At 47.9% G+C, this 18,823-nt stretch overlaps 1 protein-coding gene across 1 annotated transcript in view; it reads right to left on the bottom strand.

Annotated features, from left to right (window-relative positions):
• LOC126366394 (fat-like cadherin-related tumor suppressor homolog) overlaps positions 1-18,823 on the bottom strand; it is a 44,026-nt gene that overhangs the window by 18,011 nt on the left and 7,192 nt on the right. Inside the window, exons 4-16 of the mRNA XM_050009502.1 lie at positions 13,034-16,057; positions 12,355-12,634; positions 11,262-11,368; positions 9,028-9,238; positions 6,447-6,667; positions 5,204-5,326; positions 3,630-3,791; positions 2,775-2,979; positions 2,532-2,671; positions 2,091-2,326; positions 1,162-1,433; positions 683-842; positions 33-255 (exon numbers count right to left, since the gene is read on the bottom strand). Coding sequence (XP_049865459.1) covers positions 33-255; positions 683-842; positions 1,162-1,433; positions 2,091-2,326; positions 2,532-2,671; positions 2,775-2,979; positions 3,630-3,791; positions 5,204-5,326; positions 6,447-6,667; positions 9,028-9,238; positions 11,262-11,368; positions 12,355-12,634; positions 13,034-16,057 — 5,364 coding nt within the window. The remainder of the gene's footprint in view (positions 1-32; positions 256-682; positions 843-1,161; positions 1,434-2,090; positions 2,327-2,531; positions 2,672-2,774; positions 2,980-3,629; positions 3,792-5,203; positions 5,327-6,446; positions 6,668-9,027; positions 9,239-11,261; positions 11,369-12,354; positions 12,635-13,033; positions 16,058-18,823) is intronic.

Here is an 18,823-nt window from a genome sequence, read left to right as displayed (position 1 = left end):
TTGGTTGTAATATAGGTATACAGATATCTTACCATACTCATTGCGGTGACTGTAAGGTTGTACAGGTTCTGTTCCTCGTAGTCGAGCGGCGCGGCGGTGGCCAGGGCCCCGGCGGCGGGGTTGAGCCGGAAGCGACCGCGCGCGCCCTCCAGCCAGTACCACACTCCCGCGCCGCCTCGCGCCTCGACTGCGCCTGCGGCCGTACCAGCTGGTTCGTTTTCGTACACTGATGCTATCACTTGTGTATGCGTGAACCTGGAAACAACAATAACAATAAAATCAAGAAATATTCTCATAAATCTTTCGCTGTCGTAGTAACTTTATGACTTTGGACTCGTCGTTTTAAGAATGAGCAACAATGCAAAGGCGACGCCGGCAATCAGTGATTCATTTTCCACCAATATGACTACATAATTACGTTACAGATTCAGCTACAAAAATTAAGAGCTAAAAGTTCTCTGATGACATTGACCACGTAGACGGCACAAACTCAAGTTTTCCAGAAAGTAATACGACAGCTATTGTAAAGGCAGGTTCCTGCTAGCACTTACAAAAGGTAACCGGAGACTACACTTGAGAAAAATTTATTATTAAATTTTATTTAAATCTTATTTAAATTTATTAAATAAAAACTAAACAATACGAAAGACTAAGTCAGGGCCAATTTAGTGGCACGTCCGACCTGGGCGGCAGAGGGTCCGGGTCCACGACGGTGACGTGCAGCGGCAGCGAGGCGGCGCGCGCGGCGGGCGCGGCGCCGGCCGCGCGCACCGTCAGCGTGTAGTCGCGCGGCCCGCGCGCCGGCAGCGCCCGCGACAGCCGCACCTCGCCCAGCGCCGGCTCTGCGGGCGGACACCACACGGTCACTTATTGCTCCTCACAAGTTATTTTAGTCATGTGCGTCAGTCCAGATATAAGAATGCTGTAAGCAAACAGGAACACGGGAAAGGGGTAGGCGTTCCCCTCTGCGAACCGATATGGGCCCGAGACAGGCAGTCCTATAAAAACGGGTAGCGGTCGGCCTGCGCGTTAGACTAGGCGGCAGACTACAAATGTTGTATTGAAAACTAACGCTATCGAAATTCCATGCTCCTTGTGGCGTTTTAGGTATATTCTCCCTCAAAACAAGAGAAGGTTCCAATTTGAATCCCGCATACTGACCTATCTCGAACAGCCCCGCGGAGTCTCCCCCGGCCAGCGAGTACACGATGGAGGCGGCGTCGCCCGCGTCGGGGTCGGCGGCCCGCAAGGCGGCCACGAGCGTGCCGGGCGCCGCCTGGCGGGCCACGCGCGCCTCGGCCAGGCGCCGGCCCCAGGCGGGCGCGTGCTCGTCGGCGCCGTGCACGCGCACCGCCACGCGCGCCAGCGCCCGCGCCGCGCGCGGCGCCTGGTCGCGCGCCCACACCGTCAGCTCGTGCAGCGCGCAGCTTTCCCTGCACCGACACACCGCCTTCACAACCCTGCTTCTAATGTCCACTAACTGTTCTAAGTTTTAATTAAAAATACGTAAAATAAATGCTCCGTAGCAGCCTCCTTGGTCTAGCGGTTAGAACATTGGGTTTCCGACATCGAGATACGGGTTCGATTCCCGATGGGGACATTGTCGACATCACTTTGTGAGATTGTCCTGCAATTTGGTACATTGCAAACTTGAATCACCTGATTCGCCGAAAAGGTAAGATAATTCCGTGCTTCGGAGGACCCGTTAAACCGTTGATCTCGACTGTTAGCCGTAAAAAGCCCCTTTTACCCGTGGTTCCACCGACATGTAAAAGAACCTCCACCGACCCGCAATGGAGCAGCGTGGTGGCCTATGCTTCATATCCCATCCTGTTGATTGAAAAGGCCTATGCCCGGCAGTGGGACATACATATTATGCTGATTATGTAATATTTGTATGTTAAAATAATTGCTGTAAGGCGTCACAAGTCAGTCTTAGATTTAGATATACTTTCTGTGGATGTCACTTTCTTCTTAGCATACAATATCTGTACCTACACAATTCAATTCAATTTTTGAAGTATGGCTTCTGTCACCTTTGACAATTCTGCTATACATGCACACAAGTGATCATGCACAGATTAACTAACCTGTCAAGCGGCTGCGCGAGCTCTAATACCCCGGTGAGCTCATGCAGCCGGAACAGCTCGAGTGACGCCGGGGCACGTGCAGCGTGGATGCCATACAGGAGTCGCGTGGCGCCGTGCGCCTGCAGCGCAGCAAGCGCCTCGCCCACGCGCACCGACTCTTCCGCCTCTACTATATACTCCTCACGAGAGAATGACACTCCCGCCTCGTTCGCGTCGTTTATCACTGTTATATTCACCTGCGGGAAAGAGGTGATGTTAGTAAAGTCAAATCAACACATATTACATCAAACATTTTTTAAAGATTTTTTTTTAAAGCATTTAAAGTAAAATGGAGAAGACTCAATCGATAGATATCGATTCTATTGGACCACCTACTCCCAAGAAAAATCGGAGATATTGAGCTGCCGATGTACAACTATGAGGGATAGGTTATAAACTGACCAGCGTGGTGACAGTGTGGGCGCCGTCGCTGACGGAGATGTTGAGCTGGTAGCGCGGCTGGCGCTCCCACAGCAGCCGCCGCGCCAGCATCAGGCTGCCGTCAGACCGCCCGATGTAGAACTCTTGCCGCTCGTCTCCTCCTGTAACGAGACATTGCCGGTGAAACGTGTCTCGTACTAGTGTCGTGTCTTCATAGGGCTAGCTTTGTGTTTAAAGTCACAGAGTGTATCCTGTCGCACTCACCGACGATGCTGTAGTAGAGCGGGTCGTCGTCGGGGTCCTGCGCCTGCAGCACGGCCAGCAGGAAGGGCGGTGCATCCAGCTCGGCCACCTGCAGCGGCGGCACCGCGGGCACGCGGGGCGGAGCGCCCCCGCCCGCCGGGAGGCAGCGGATGGAGGCGCGGGTGACGCCGCAGCGGGGCTTCGGCCCGCCGTCGCATGCTCGCACCTAAAAAAGGAATTAGGTCGTTGAACCCCAAAAGTATTAGGCCGTCGGTTGGAACTTTAATCCCCATGCGACTGCGTAATGTATCATTCACTAGTTACCTGTTTATTTTGATTAAAAATGATTATCCCTAATATAATTCGTAAAAGGAAAGATTGTTACGAAATTAGTTTAGACGTAACGCGACCCCAGCGGAACAGAAGCTGGTACAATGATAAGCCCTATTAATACGAGTAATAAAAGTTTATGAGAGAAAGCTTACGTTCAGTAATATTGTGGTACATATTCGCTGTTTTTATGAAAGTAGTCATATTCAGCGTGTGTGGGTGTATTGGTGCTAAACTCACAATAGGCTACGTGATAACCTAGTCAAATGAGACACTTTTTACGAGCCTACATTTTGTATTAAGTAAATATTTAGATGTATAATCAGTAATGAATGGGCTCAAACAGCTGTAGGTACTAAATTCGTAATTAACTCGTAAATAAGTAAAAAAGGCGACGCGTTTTATTTAAGTATATTATTTATATGTGAACCGGTCATTTCAGAGTTTGCGCGGGCAAATGAGTGGAGTTCGGCATTACAGCAAGGTCTCTGACTGAACCGTCCGTCGGGCTGGACGGTCGCGGCACATGTAGAGCTGTGTACGTACGGTGACGTCGTAGGCGTCCCCGGGCTGGCGCCGCAGCGCGGGCGCGGCGTACAGGCGGCCCGTGAGCGCGTGCACGCGCAGCAGCGCCCGCGCCGCGCCGCGCGCACGCGCGCTGTACCGCACCGTGCCGTTCTCGCCCAGGTCCGGGTCCAGCGCCACCACCTGCAATCAATAAGTACATACATTTTACTAACTATCACGATCTGGAGGTCCTGGGTTCGCTTCCATGTGGGAGAAATGTCTATCTAACAAAATATAACTTTGTAGGCTAATTTTCGTTTAGGACATTGCCGGCTGAAATGACTTAGGTAATTATCCGAAAAATAAAGTCATTCGGTGTTTCGAAGACACGTTAAGCCGATACTGAAGTGAGTATGTAGTAGTTACATGAGCTATGTCGGAAGCCTGTGGCAGCTCAATAAGAAATCTGACACCAGCGTGGGTGAGGTCGAGCATTACAAATCTTAGGTACGTTCCACAAAAAGGAGGAAGATGGAAATTAATGACGTATTTTTCCATCGATACCTGGCCTATAGCGAAAAATAATAACGAAACAGTTGAAAGTAAACAGGATATGTGGGGGCATGGGAGTGCCCTCGCCAAGTCGAGCAAAGCGAAGAGCAGGGGCAGAGCACTACTAACCTTGACTTTGACCTAACCTAACTTTTCTCGAAACCTATCATCGATTTTTTTAACCCTTACTATATCTGAGGTTTGGATTATACCAGATGAACCAAATTCAGTGGACTTATTAAACAAATAAAGTTTAAATGCATAGTAATTTAGATGTCAGAAACTCCGATTTAGACACATACCCTACTGACTCACTAACGATCCTCATAATTATAAAGTACTTTCAGATATGTAAGAAGGCTGAAATTTGCGAAGTAGTTTTTTCACTTTATGCTCAAGTAAAGCTAGCGAAACGGCCGAGCCACACATTTTGCCTAAAGTGTAGAGTTTGTGAAGTTAGTGTTTGTATAGTCAGGGCGTGTGGAGTTAGAAGCTTGGCTCTACACGAAATGTGATAACTTTTTTACATTGCGATATCGTCTTGGTATCATTTTAAGTGAAAGTGTTTTCTATTTTCAGTAGTACCTACAAGCTACCCACACACGTATATCATGTTGTATTGTAAGAATAAGAAAAAGAATAAAATAAATGTCAATCAATCAATAACAATAACAGCGGATTATCAATATTAATTACCAGAAATAAGTGATTCCGTGCTTCGGAGGACACGTTAAGATGTCGGGCACGACTGTAGTTGAGTACTAAGTATTTATTCTTTAATACATGCCAGGGGCCTTTGGCGGCTCAATTAAATACTCTGACAGCAGGGTTATTGTTGAGCAATGTTCAAGTTCACAACCAACACAAAAAAGAAAATAACTGTAGATATAACATAAGGACGAGTATATCTTACAATCCGAATCAAGTTGAAGAGAATATGTAATTGATCATTTGGAATACAAAACCACTTTTGTGGAAAACCATGCACCCCACTCCTCCCCCTCCCACTCCGTGCTGCTGTCCTCCGCTCCGTCCCTCCCTACAACATGCTCTGTACTGACCGTGGCGAGGTAGATCCCCTGCGGCTGCCCCACGTCCATGGTGTCCCAGGCGGCGCGGCCCGCGTCCTCCTCCTCCCCCTCCCACTCCGTGCTGCTCTCCTCCGCTTCCTCCGCTCCGTCGCCCTACAACACGACACACCACACGTCACACGCTACACTACCACACGCACACACGCACCGCAACATACACGCTGACTTCACACCAGATGTTATCAGTATCATAACTCTCACACCACCGCAATCCCATATCCCATCGCAAGTCCCGCAGTTTAGCTCGTTCATGCTCGCTTATTTTATATTGTGTATTTGCTTACGAACACGAAGCGTGTTACGTTTAAGTAAATAAACGATATAAAATGCATGAGCACGCTTAAACGGATTGTCGTATTACGATTAACATTCAATTGCGTATAATATACCTACTCGTGTAAAATCATATCTAAACATCAATACATTACTTTACGTCGTTCCCTGAGTATTTACTTGCAATAAGTAAGTATATTTATAGTCATACATATTTTATTTTTCAGACCATAATAATATCCACAGCAAAATATTAATAATAGTGTATCATTTTTAATATTATAGTAATTTTTATATTAAACATTTCTGTATTTATAGTTACTTATTTAATTGTAAGTACCTACTTATTTACATTTCTATTATTTTATTAAGTACGTATCAATTTTATTACAAGTCAATAATAATATTACGTCAAATCAAATCAACTCAAATACCCTTTATTGCACAGAACTTTATTACGTCCTTCATTATATCTGTGAACAGGTAACTGATTTGCATGCTCTAGTTTACCTTTACAGTTTATTTATGACAACTTACAGCGCTCAGCGCTCCGTGTTACGTGACTTGCATTTTCACTTTCGTTCAGATATATGAATTTAGTTTCAAACATTACGCGGAGAAGGAGACAAAGTTTTTCCTTCTGTTATGTACAGTAAAGCGAGAACGGTCGGTTATGTTCGTATTTATAGACGCGGAGGTCCGTGTTGCTCTATGCGTTTACATTTAAGGAACCGTAACGTAAAATAACAAAATTGTGACGTTTAAAGTCGTGCCGCGAAGCGCACACAATGATACATACTTACTTACACAAAACGCGTTTAAATGAAAATAGTTTCTGGTTAGTATGATTATAGAAGATGACCTACTTTTGTCTTTCTACTAGTCTTCAATCAAGTAACAAAAGATCCAAAACGGGTTGGCCCTCTGTAGTGTTACTTGCCTGTATGGAGTCGAGGTGCGGCGGCGCGGTGCCGGGCTCGGCGCCGGGCACGCGCAGCTCGTAGAAGCGCTCCGTGAAGGCGGGCGCGTGGTCGTTGACGTCCAGCACCGCCACCGACACGCGCGCCGTGCTGGCCAGCGCGCCGTCCCAGCAGCGCACCTCCAGCGCGTGCGCCGGCGCCGACTCGCGGTCCAGCGCGCGGCCCGTGCACACTATCTCGCCTGGGGACACCAGCTATGGCTTACGACACTTATAAACAATTTACACACATACAGAAACAAACACCTAACTAGTCTGCTGTAGGTTAAACAATATCTAACAACAAAATAAATAAATTAACATGATATTCTTGACAGTAAGTTAATTCTTATTGTAATCCTCTAAATATATTCAAAGCAAAGTTCATATCACAAAATTACTTTCGTTATTTAGCACTACACTGCGATCCAAAACGGGTATCACTGATGTAGGGAAAAAGTCCGCCAAACTGAAGTGGGACTGGGCCGGACACGTTTGTCGGATGCATCCGGAGCGGTGGGCACGAGTCGTTACTCACTGGATACCTCAGGGCGGGCTTAGAAGTCGAGGCAGACCGCGTAAAAGATGGTGTGACGACCTCAATGCTTATCGCAAGGATTGGCCGGAGATCGCACAAAGTCGAGAGGAGTGGAAAAATCAAGGGGAGGCCTTTGCCCAGCAGTGGGATCGTATAGGCTAAATAAGATAAGATAAGATTTAGCAAGATGTTTACAGGCAAAAGTTGTAAAATTGAGTACCTACCGTTTCAACTTTGTAATGCTATGAAGTTACGATACCATTGCCAATATTCATTAGATATTTATTGTTTGCGTTAGTACCTACATAAACATACCAACTAACTGGTAATTAATAGGCTAAATTAGAGTACGATATTCCGCCCACCCTTGAACAGGAAATAGGCTATATTTATGAGAATAAAGATGGTTGGTAGGTAGAATTTACCGTTCACCATCTCCTTAGCAAATTCTTAGTTTTTGCCGGATCCGCTTACCTAACCTAAAGATTTCACAGGTCCTGTTTTTATAGAAGCGACTGCCTGTCTTAAGTTCCAACCCGGAGGGAAAACCAGGCTGATTAATAGGTCACATATCTTCAAAAACATTTATCAGGTATGTTCACTGTTTCCTTCGTCGCTGAGCACAGTTGGTCTACAATCTGTTTTCAATCTATAAGTGCCTATATATAGATAATCGAAAATACCTTTTGAAATAACAGTTCGTGAGCAAATAGTAGCGAGTAACGTTTAGCCATTACAATAGCAGCCGCAGTGAACAATCACTGTAATCACGGCTCGTACACACAAATAAGAGGTACTTATAATATCCAGGTAGGACATACACAGGAGAATCCAGGCATAGTTCTTTAAAGAGTAATATTAGGTTGTATCTATAGGTAAGGTGTACCTGTGACCATATCCTATGGGAAAACGAAGGCATTCAAGCGAATCAAGTATTATACCTAAAACATTTCTAGTTCGTCAATCTGTTCTTTTTTAAAAGAAATTTATAAGAAATCGAATGCTTAAGTTAGATCTAAAAAGAACTAATTCCTTGACTATGATTTTGGTATCGTGAATTATGTAATAGAAGAGGACATCTCTGGCGTTTTAGTAATAATAATTTTGTTAATGTACTTTCTATATAAATCATATTTAAGGTGCTCAGAGGAAGCAGTAATCGCTGCTTTCTTATGTCTATACAATAATCCTGAACAATCAAATAGGTACGGCATAATATATTATTGGTTACAAATAATACACAACTAATTATGCAGTACATGCGTTATCCCGTAGGACATGGTAATTCTCTAGGCAAAGCGGAGGTGTAAACTTGTTCGCAAGGAATATTTGTCTTGTGTTTAATTGTTAAAGGCAAACACAAACAACACACAAACTGTGCTTGCACTCGTTAGTCTAAAGTTCTATACCAATATTATCTATCTGACTGTACAGCAATACTCTAAAGAGGAAAAGTTAGTTGGAAGTAAGTAATCTCTAAGTACCGTACCGCTGTAAGATAGGTGACAGCTTTTGTTGGTACAATTGAAGGAGTTTTTACTTGGGAAACATCGGGTCCCGCGGGGACTCGCGAAGTACTCCCACTAGTGAAGTGTAAATAAATAACAGTAAATGGGCGCGCACTTAATGCTCGACGCTTGGATTTCCCGTGCCGCCATTCTAAAGATACAGAAGACACAAGGCACTTAAGGAATGAACAGTTTTATTGTTAACTGGGAATTGAATTGAAGACTTTCAGAACAGCCGGCAGGCACCACTGTCAACCACTTTCATGATCTGTTATCAAACGGCGCACCTAATACGCATATTAGGAGAACCAGAAGCAATTTGTCAGAAGACATTTCTGTCAAATATGCGCACTAGTGATATAGATTTATTATTAGAGTATCCCTACTTCATGTATTTAGAGGACAAGCTAATAATGTCAATAAGAACTGTAAATGTAATAACCTAAATAACATTACAGCAATGAAGATTATTATTATTATGAAAATAATAGTTCCAAGATAACTGCCTCATCCTCACCAGTAGTTTCATCAATGGAAAACAACCCGTCCGGGTTCCCGGCGACGATGGAGTACGTGATGTTGGGGGGCACGGGCGCGGCGTCTGCGTCTACGCACGTGACGGTGGCGACCCGCGCGCCCGCCGCCGCGTGCTCCGTCACGGACGCCGCGTACGCCGCGCGCTCCGGCCACGGAGCCATGTCGTTCACGTCCTCCACGTCTATGTACACCTGGGGCGAGACATCTATTGAAGACACACACACAGACACCGCACGCGTCTATAATCCCCAGGGATACAGCTACTAGACACCAGAAGGTAACTTTTAATTAAACCCTCGACATGCAGCCGGTTTGGCGAGTGTATACGTTACAACGTAGTAGTTGCTAGTGCGCCGAGCGAGTTCTATTGTGTCGAGAGCTTCAGCCGCCTTTATGATGTATTGATAAATGATATGATGACAAGTTACTATTAGCTGCCCCCATAAAGATAATGTAACATATTGAAAAGGTTATAGTCCCTTACTGGACTTTTATAACATGATATTTAGAGAGGCAATAACTCGGCCGAATGTAATGTCGTGCTTATAATCTACTGTCCATTAACCGCGGTGTAGATAAAGCCAGTAAAACTTTTATTCATTAATTAGAGCACACATAAGAACATAAGCTCACGACTATATTCCCTTTGGGGTACTCACACATACATTCATCGCACCCAAGCTTTTAATAATCTATCATTTAAATGTCTATATACAGGGTGTTAGTGACATCGTAACGAAAACTTTGAGAGATGATTCAGACCATGATTCTGAGTTGATATCAAGTGGAATTTTCCGTCGCAAAAGTATGGAACGGAAAATAATTTAAATAAGCTCTAAAATTTTCATGACTTCTCCGACAGGAAATTCCACTTGATATCGACTCAGAATCATGGTCTGAATCATCCCCTTCAGTATTCGTTACAGTGTCACTAACACCCATATCTACTTGTATGGCTACTGTATGTACTTGTATGGGGTGTAAGTGACATCGTAACGAATACTGAGAAGGATGATTCAGCTGATTATTCTGAATTTTCCATCGCAAAAGTATAGAATTAAAAATAATTTAAATAAACTAAAAAAATAATATGAATTTTGCGACGGAAAATTCCACTTGATATCAACTCAGAATCATGGTCTGAATCATCCCTCAATGTTTTCGTTACGATGTCACTAACACCCTGTATACGTCTTTTTTCCAATACCTATTTGTTGTTTGGACAATTTTATACACAGCTTAACGTCATAATTATATACCACGCACGAGTAAGTGTGGCTCACCTGTTTAATAGCTAACATTTACGTGACAAGTAATGGTGGTGTGGATAATAAAACAAACAACAGAGTTGTAATGTCATAATGATGACGACGGGACGCCATCGCATGGTTTTAAGGGCCACATCTCACTGGAACACTAAATAACTCAGGGTTCGGATGCCGGCAACAAATTGGTTGCTAAACCAGGTAAGGCATTTTGTTGGTGGCGTCACCATGCCATCTTCTTCTTATCGTGTGGGTTGTGAGGTGGAATACCAACCTCATCAACCCTGGTGTCAGGGTTATTATTGAGCCGCCAAAGGCCCCTGACATGACTCGTGTAACGACTACATACTTACATCAGTAAGCAGTATCCGAGACGACGGCTTAACGTGCCTTCCGAAGCACGGATCATCTTACTTTCGGACAATCAGGTGATCAGCCTAAAATGTCCTAACCAAACTAGCGATCACGAAGTGATTTTTGTGACATGCCCCCACCGGGATTCAAACCCGGGGCCATCGGATCGTGAGTCCAACGCTCAACCACTGGACCACGGAGGCCGTATACCATGCCATGATAGGACCCTAAGAGTAGTGCAATAAAGTCCTATAATAAATAAATAACTTAATCTTCGAAAATCAACTAATTATAAAATACTACATTAGAGATGTAGTGGAGTTGATATAACCATAGTGATAAAATATAACACCTTTATGTTTTGTTTTTTATGAAGGAATACCTACCGTACCATAATATAACCATACCTATGTAATATAAAATTGCTAAGTTTACTGAAAAAAAGTAAAGAATAGTGATCTAGTGGCATTATGTAAGAACGACATCACACCTATAAAAGTGACTGGGAATTCCACCAAATTATAGATAAGAGAAAGGCTGTTTGATTAATTGGATGCTGTTTGAAGAATAAGACGTGTCTATATAGAAGACATACCTGTACAGTAGTGTACCTCGGCACCAGGCCGTGGTCTTCGGCGGCTACCGTGAGCCAGTAGTGCGGCACCGACTCCCGGTCCAGCGGCGTCAGCGTCCGGATCACACCTGCAACACATCACCACGTCAAATACCGTACACGTCCCACTTGGCAAGGCCACCATCAACCAGCAGTGTAGCACTGTGGTGGAGCATGCTCCATACCCCTTCCGGTTGATTGATTGAACCTAGTCAGATGACATCTAGTCTATCAGTTTTTAATTTTAACGGTAGCTTATATAATTATTTACATGTTCGAATTTTGAATTTGGACGACGTTATTATTTACCTATCACTATGAGCATTTCACCCGACTGCGTCGAAGCAAAAAGGAGAGTTATATAATTGATCCCAATTACATGCTCACACGAACTCATTACAATTTTCCATCGAATGATGCCTTCAAATACACAAACATCATCGTAATTAACAATTTGTCGCTGCTTAATGATCTTGTCACAAATCACGTCCAATATCCGATATTACGGTGGTTGTTAAATAACATAACATAAATGGCCTAATGCACGTACTTCCCACTGCTAGCACTACCACAGGCCTCGCCGCAATCAACCGGGGATATGGAGCATACTCCACCACGCTACTCCAGTGCGAGTTGATATTGTTAAATATTAAAGAGAAATTACCTAGTAGTTATCAATAACTACAGTAAAAAGTTATAATATAAACATACATCCATCGCCAGATGAACTAAGTATCCAAGCTTCACCGAGCTTTCTGTTAGACCCACGCAGGGATCAAACCGGCGGCGCTCTCCGTTTGAGAAGCAAGCCGGTGATTCGTAATCCGGTTGGCCCAATTTTGTTGGCAATAATTGATAGGTGTTCAAACGAAATCTCTGATGTTTAAATGTGCATGTAAGTATGTGACATTTTTAAAACAAGCAAAATATATATATGTAATTATATATGTAGTGAGTTAAATTATAACCAAGTACGCTTAGGTATACTACTAAAGCCTGATGCAAACTGATCAGCGAAAGCGAGACTAGCGGAAAGGGTTCAGGGAAACCAGAAAATACATCAGTGTAATGTTACCAGCATCGTCGATAGAGAAGTGCGCCATGCCCGAGCCGCCGAGGATGTAGTAGGCGAGGCGGGAGTCCCTCCCGGGCGGGTCGGCGTCCGTGGCCGCGGCTTCCAGCACCACGGTGCCGCGCGGCGCGTCCTCGCGCACGCGGCCCGTCAGCACCACGGGGTCGGCGAACGTGGGCGCGTGGGCGTTCTCGTCCACGTCCACGACTTCCACGATCACCGTCGCCTCCGCCCACAGCGCGGGCCGCCCGCCGTCCGTGGCGCGGACCGTTACGCCGTATACCTACACATGCCGTCATATTACCTGGATTATATCTAATCTTATCTTACTTGTCAACTTTGTCCCATTATTGCTCGTTTCGTCAAACAACAAGAAATACTTCCCAAAAGCTCTCTCTTTCAAATAACTTACTTCCACAAGTGAGGTAAACTTTTAAGTAGACTTAACGACAATGTGTTTGCCGTTGTTGCTTACGGTGTCAATGAATTTTGAAGTACCTAAGTGGATACAGCCCCAATTTATATTTTATTTAAGTACCCAAATTCGGTCAAAAATCAAGACAGAAGTTATGATTCTCAAATAAAAAAATAAATATAAATAATCAGATACAAATTGGTTTCTTTTGTGTCTGTTTCCATTGTTTTCACTATTGTGTAAAAATAAATAAATGATTTTAATTACCTGTCTCTCTTCAAAGTCCAATGGTTTAGCAGTCCGCAGCGTGCCCGACGTCTTGTCCACGGTGAACACTGCATCTTCCGGCGCCTGGTCGGGCAGCGAGTACGTGACGTCGCCGCCCGCGCCCAGGTCAGGGTCGAATGCCTCCAGCACGGCGACCAGCGTGCCCGCGGGCACGTCCTCGCGCACGCGCGCGCTGTAGGCGGGCAGGCCGAAGTGCGGCGCGTTGTCGTTGACGTCGTCCACGGCCACGCGCACCAGCGCGTCCGCGCGCAGCCCGCCGCCGTCCGTGGCGCGGACGCTCAGCTCGTACAGCGCGCGTCGCTCGCGGTCCAGCGCCGCGCACACGGACAGCACGCCCGTGTCGCGCCCCACACAGAACTCGCCGTCGCCGCCGCTCAGGCTGTACGTGATGCGAGCGAAATCTCCAGCGTCGCGATCAGTCGCGTTCGCGCGGAATATTGCGGTGCCGTTTATCGCATTCTCTGTCACTCGGAAGCTCGCCAGAGTCTTTTCGAAGCGAGGCTTGTTGTCGTTGACGTCGAGCACGGTGACGGGCAACAGCCGCGACGATGACCGCTGCGGCGTGCCCAGGTCGTACACCGTCACGTTCAGGTAGTACTCGCTCTCGCGCTCGCGGTCCAGATACCCAATCACTTTCAGTTCACCATTGTCGGGGTCGATGCGGAAGGCCGAATCCGGGTCGCCGCCTGATATGGCGAACACGAGTAAGCCGTTGTAGCCGAGGTCTCGATCTCGAGCCCGCAGCTTCACCAAGGATGTTCCGAGCGCGACAGACTCGTTAACTTTGACTTCGACCGGAAAATCGATAAATTCGGGAGAGTGTAGATTCTCGCCGTAGCGGGAGGGTGCGAGCGGGAACTCGTCGGCGAGGTCGAGCGGCGCGTTGCTGCGCTCAGCGGCGGCCAGCAGCTCGGTGAGGCGGCGCGCCACGCCCGCGTCGCGGCACTCCAGCGCGCCCTCCCCGCCGCCGCCGCCGCCCACCAGGTGCAGCGTCAGTGACGTCGGGTCGGCGAAGTGCGTGCCGTCTGTCGCTGTCACGTTGAGCACGCGCGTCTCGGTACGTATGTCGTTCAAATCACAAGCCAGGCTCACGACGCCGGTGCCGGTGTCGAGAGAGAAGCAGTTGTCTTCGTTGCCGCCGACGACGCGGTACGAGACGACGTCGCCCGCATCGAAGTCCAACGCGGAGAGGGTGGTGATCTCGGAGCCGATCGCCAGTCGACGCGGAAGATAACCGACGCATTCGACGCGCTCGAACTGTGGTCTGTTGTCGTTGACATCTTGAAGACGCACCGTGAGACGCATTTCAGCCTGCCGCCGGTACGGTAGACCCCAATCGCTTGCACGAATTCTTAGAACATATTCCCGTCGCATGCTCTCGTAGTCGAGCAGCCGTGTCGTCCGTACGGCTCCTGAAAAGTGGTCCACGTCGAAGGGCACCGGTTGCAGGTTGGCGATGCTGTATGAGATGTAAGCGTTCTCCCCGGAGTCGGCGTCCCGCGCCGCCACACGCGCCACCACGGCGCCGCTTGGGCCGTTCTCCTCCACCATCACCTCCGCCTCGTCCTTGGTGAACACCGGGTCATTATCGTTGGCGTCTAACACTGTGATCTTCACTTTGGCGGATGATTGCTGGCGCGTTCCAGCGTTTCCTTGGTCTATAGCGGACACAGTGAGCGTGTAGAGTGATTTCAACTCTGCGTCAAGCGGCACAGCCGTGTAGAGCACTCCCGTGTCGGGATTCACGATGAACTCCCCACCTTCGTTGCCGCCGACTATTTCGATATAGACGCGCGCGTTACGCCCTTCATCGCGATCCGTCACCTTCAGCCGTATAATGGGAGTGCCGGGCGGCGCCGTCTCGGGGGTGGTGGCTTCGTATACTTCGCGGCTGAACACCGGGGCATTGTCGTTGGCGTCGGTGAGGGTGACGGGGAGCGATAGATAAGACGCGCGAGGGGGAAAGCCGGCGTCCTGCGCGCGGAGGGTCAGGTTGTACCCGTGCGGGGCGGTCTCGCGGTCCAGCAAGGCGTGCACGACCACATCGTATTCACCGGGTTGCGCGGACGGTCTCACCCGAAAATGACCATCGGGATCTCCGTCGACTATCTCGAGACTTGCGATACGACCGTGTTCGCCGGCGTCACGGTCCTTCACCTCCACAATAGCGTAGATCTCGGCGGTGGAGTTCTCCACGAGCTCCGGCAGGCGGCGCACGCGCAGCTCCGGCGCGTGCAGGTTGGCCTGCGCCACGTGCACCACGAGCGTGGCGCGCGCGGCCGGCGCCGCGTCCCCGCGCGCCAGCAGCGAGGCGCGGTCGCGCGCCAGCACGTGCAGCTCCAGCCGCGCGCGCTCCGCGGCCCGCAGCGCGCGCGTCAGCGTCAGCACTCCGCTCGTCGGGTGCACCGCGAACTGCTCCGTGGGCTCCGCGAGGCTGTAGTAGATCTCCCCGTTGATGCCGAGGTCCGCGTCCTCGGCGGTGACGCGCGCGACGCTCGAGTGCACGGTGACGTCCTCCGGCACGGTCACCTCGTACTCGGTCGGGTAGAAGAGCGGGCTGAGGTCGTTGACGTCGGTGACGGTGACGAGCACGACCGTGTCGGCCTCGAGGGTCACGCCGTCCGGCAGCTGCGCCGTGGCCCGCACGTCGAGCCGGTACGAGTCGCGGCGCTCGCGGTTCAGCACGTCGGCGTGGCCGGCGCGCGTGCGGATCGTCAGGAAGCAGAAGTCGCCGACGGTGCGCTCCTCGGCCTTGAAGAACTTGTCCTTATCGCCGTGGCGGATGCGGAAGCGCACGCGCGCGTCGGGGTGCGGCAGCGGCAGGCCGGGCGGCGGCGCGGCGGGCGGCGGCGCGGCGCGGGCCCGCGGCGGCGAGTTCTCGGCCACGCTCACGTTGTACAGCGCGTGCGCCCAGCGCAGGCGCGGCGGGCCCGGGCCCGCGCCCGCGCTCGCCAGCGCCGCCAGCACCACCAGCGCGCGCGCCCACCGCATGCTGCTGAGGCTCTGCACACACGCGCACACTATACGTTAGCTAGGATTCAAACTGGATGCGGAGAAAAAGGAATGCGAAACGACGGCTATTACGGAGCTGTAATTTTAAATGCAAACTTGAAAATAAAACGCCGGGAATCATCGTGCACGTCCCGAGACAAAGCCCGAGCGCCTTTGTCGCCGCTCGCCGCGCCGGGCTGACCCGCCGCCCGCGCCCCCGAGCGTTACTTATGCGACACGCTAAAAAACAATTTCCGTTTACATATTTATGTTTTCCACTCTGTAGTTAGCGCCCTTAAATTTTATTTCAATTAAAATAAAATTACCTTTCAAATTAGTTCCTGGCAGCGAACTAACCCAGGACTGAAAGGTTTGAATAGCAAATAAATTCCAAAGAAAAATGATTGTAATATTCATGTAGAACTGAACGTCGTTACACAAGTTTCAAGTTTAAACTTGAAAATTTATTCGAGAAATCAAATTTTTACTCGAGTTTCCGAACTCATACAAAAAGTTTATTTTGTTCGACATTTTACATCGTGAATTTCCACAAATGGAATATTTTCTTCGATAGGGAGATATTTTACGTCAAATTAACCGAAAATAACAAGGCTGTATTCAATTCCCCAAAAGAGAAGGCCGTAAAAATCAGGTTGGTATTTTATTTGCAAACCAGTACGAGGAAATAAAATATTGATATCTTATTTATCGCGGCTCCATTTTAGAGTTGTAGCGGTGAGCAGCAGGTAAAGCGGGTACCCACATAATTTATCGGTGAATGTCGTTTATTATTGAAAAGGAGCGGGGATGGGCAAATACGGTCAGATGGCGCGATAGGCTCCGCTCGCGACCTGTAATTTCCCGTGTTTGCTCGAAGGCCCCCGCGCAGCGGCCGGGCCGGGCCGGCGCACCTCGGCGCACGCCGCCAGATAACACGCATTATGTTACGCGGTCAATGACTCGCTTATCAACGTGTGTACACGGTGTATCAGCTACCGCGCCTATCTACCATCTAAGCAAAATTAGACAATTGTGTAACGACCTCGACATAATACTTAATTAATACTTATGTAAATTTGTTCATTTTGGCTTTCTTTAAAATAAAAAATGTAATTGTTAAAAAATCTTGATTTCGTTTTTGAACGATATCGATAGAGTCATGCATAATCGCAATTTCCGCAGGTAGGCCTATAGGTACCAAAAGGTAAAGTTTCAAAAGATTGTCTGCGGAACAGGCACGCTCCAACTTAGCTAAATAATGCGAGTAACTTGTGACATATGAAACAGGTTTATTAACGAAATCACTGTGGAATAACTTTTCCACCCAGTTAGTAGGTAACAAATGACGAACTAAGCAAAACTTTGGCGTTAACCTCGTTTGTCTTGCAAACGCACGACGCGCGGAACTTGTGCGATGTACGTTATCCACTTGTTACATGGTTGCGGAAGCGGGTTGCTAGTACGGCGACAAGTTGGGCGACAGTCGCAGTGTCGACGGAAACCCGCCGAGTGCCGCTCTATACCTACACCCCCGCGAGCAACCCCCGCCCCCTGCCCTCCATTCTCTATTCTTGTTAAATCGTTAGGAACAAATCGCATTTATTTATGACGCAGTTTTGTTTAAATACACCGAAAGGTTCATTTTTGATGTGTTGAAATATGATCCGAAACAGGCGCCTGTTAAGCTCTCTGTACGCCCCTCACCCTGATATTGAAGAATCGGAATACCATGATGAACCATATACGCGGCAATATCAACAAAAACGGCGGCGGTGATTTTAATTTATGAGGACAACAGTCTTTCTATGTCATTATTATGTCATAAGTTCATAACCCTCCTGGCTGTCTAACAAAATTGTCACAGGTTGTTTACTTTTATGTCGGTATTCCGTCAAATAATAGGTACTTGCGGAAGTTTTATATTATGGAACGGTTATTTGGCCAATGCTGGATGCCATCGCACTCAAGAACATTTCAAAAGGCGAGGGGGTCTCCTGAGCTGGTCGGCGGCGGTTTCGGGGCGCGAGTCTCAGTTGCAGTTGACCGAGTTTTTTGGCTTTGATCAAACTTTGTTTCGGTTTAATGGGATGCTCAAGTTTCCGCCTGGCGCGGCTCCCAGCGATCTAACGTGTTTGTGGATGGAATTATGGAACCGAGAGAAATCTTAAATAATACTGGCGTGGTGAAGCCAAGACGAAGTTAAATAAAGTAGAGTTTGTTAGATCGGATTATAAAGTAGCAATAATGCTTCTCGTTGAGTCGGCAGTCGCCGCGTGTACGGAGGCTGATTGAATCACGTCCGCGGCGACATGCGTGCGACCGGCGGCGCTCGGCACGCTCCCGTGCTCCACTGGAGGGAAAATTCTCTCCGGGAGAGAATAATGAGGTAACAAGATCTCTCTGGTCGCTCCTACAACCCTACGTACTTAATGTTATTAACGTAATTATGCCGTCTGTCCTTGTTTGGGCTATTATGGCGAAGCGTACATGAATTATGTACTCAACGTAACCCTAGCATTCAATCAGATCCGAATCAAACCAATGTTTTCGATACTGAGCGGGAAACAAATGACGTCATCAAATCAAACAAACAAGCTGTGCGTTATCGTACAAATGTTGAACGGTGAATTTTCCGTTTCTCCCCTGGTAAATTGCTCTGTTATTCGACATAAGTAAAGGTATTTTTGCGCACATAAATTCATGGATAAACGCGTAGGTACATATCATAGGGTAGATAGCTACACGGGCGCCCGTACTTTATTCCCGATTTAGGATCTC

The sequence above is a fragment of the Pectinophora gossypiella genome, chromosome 4 (assembly GCF_024362695.1).
Source record: "Pectinophora gossypiella chromosome 4, ilPecGoss1.1, whole genome shotgun sequence".
NCBI lineage: Eukaryota > Metazoa > Arthropoda > Insecta > Lepidoptera > Gelechiidae > Pectinophora > Pectinophora gossypiella.
Note: the sequence above shows the minus strand (reverse complement) of the source record. Positions and strands in the feature narration are given on the sequence as shown.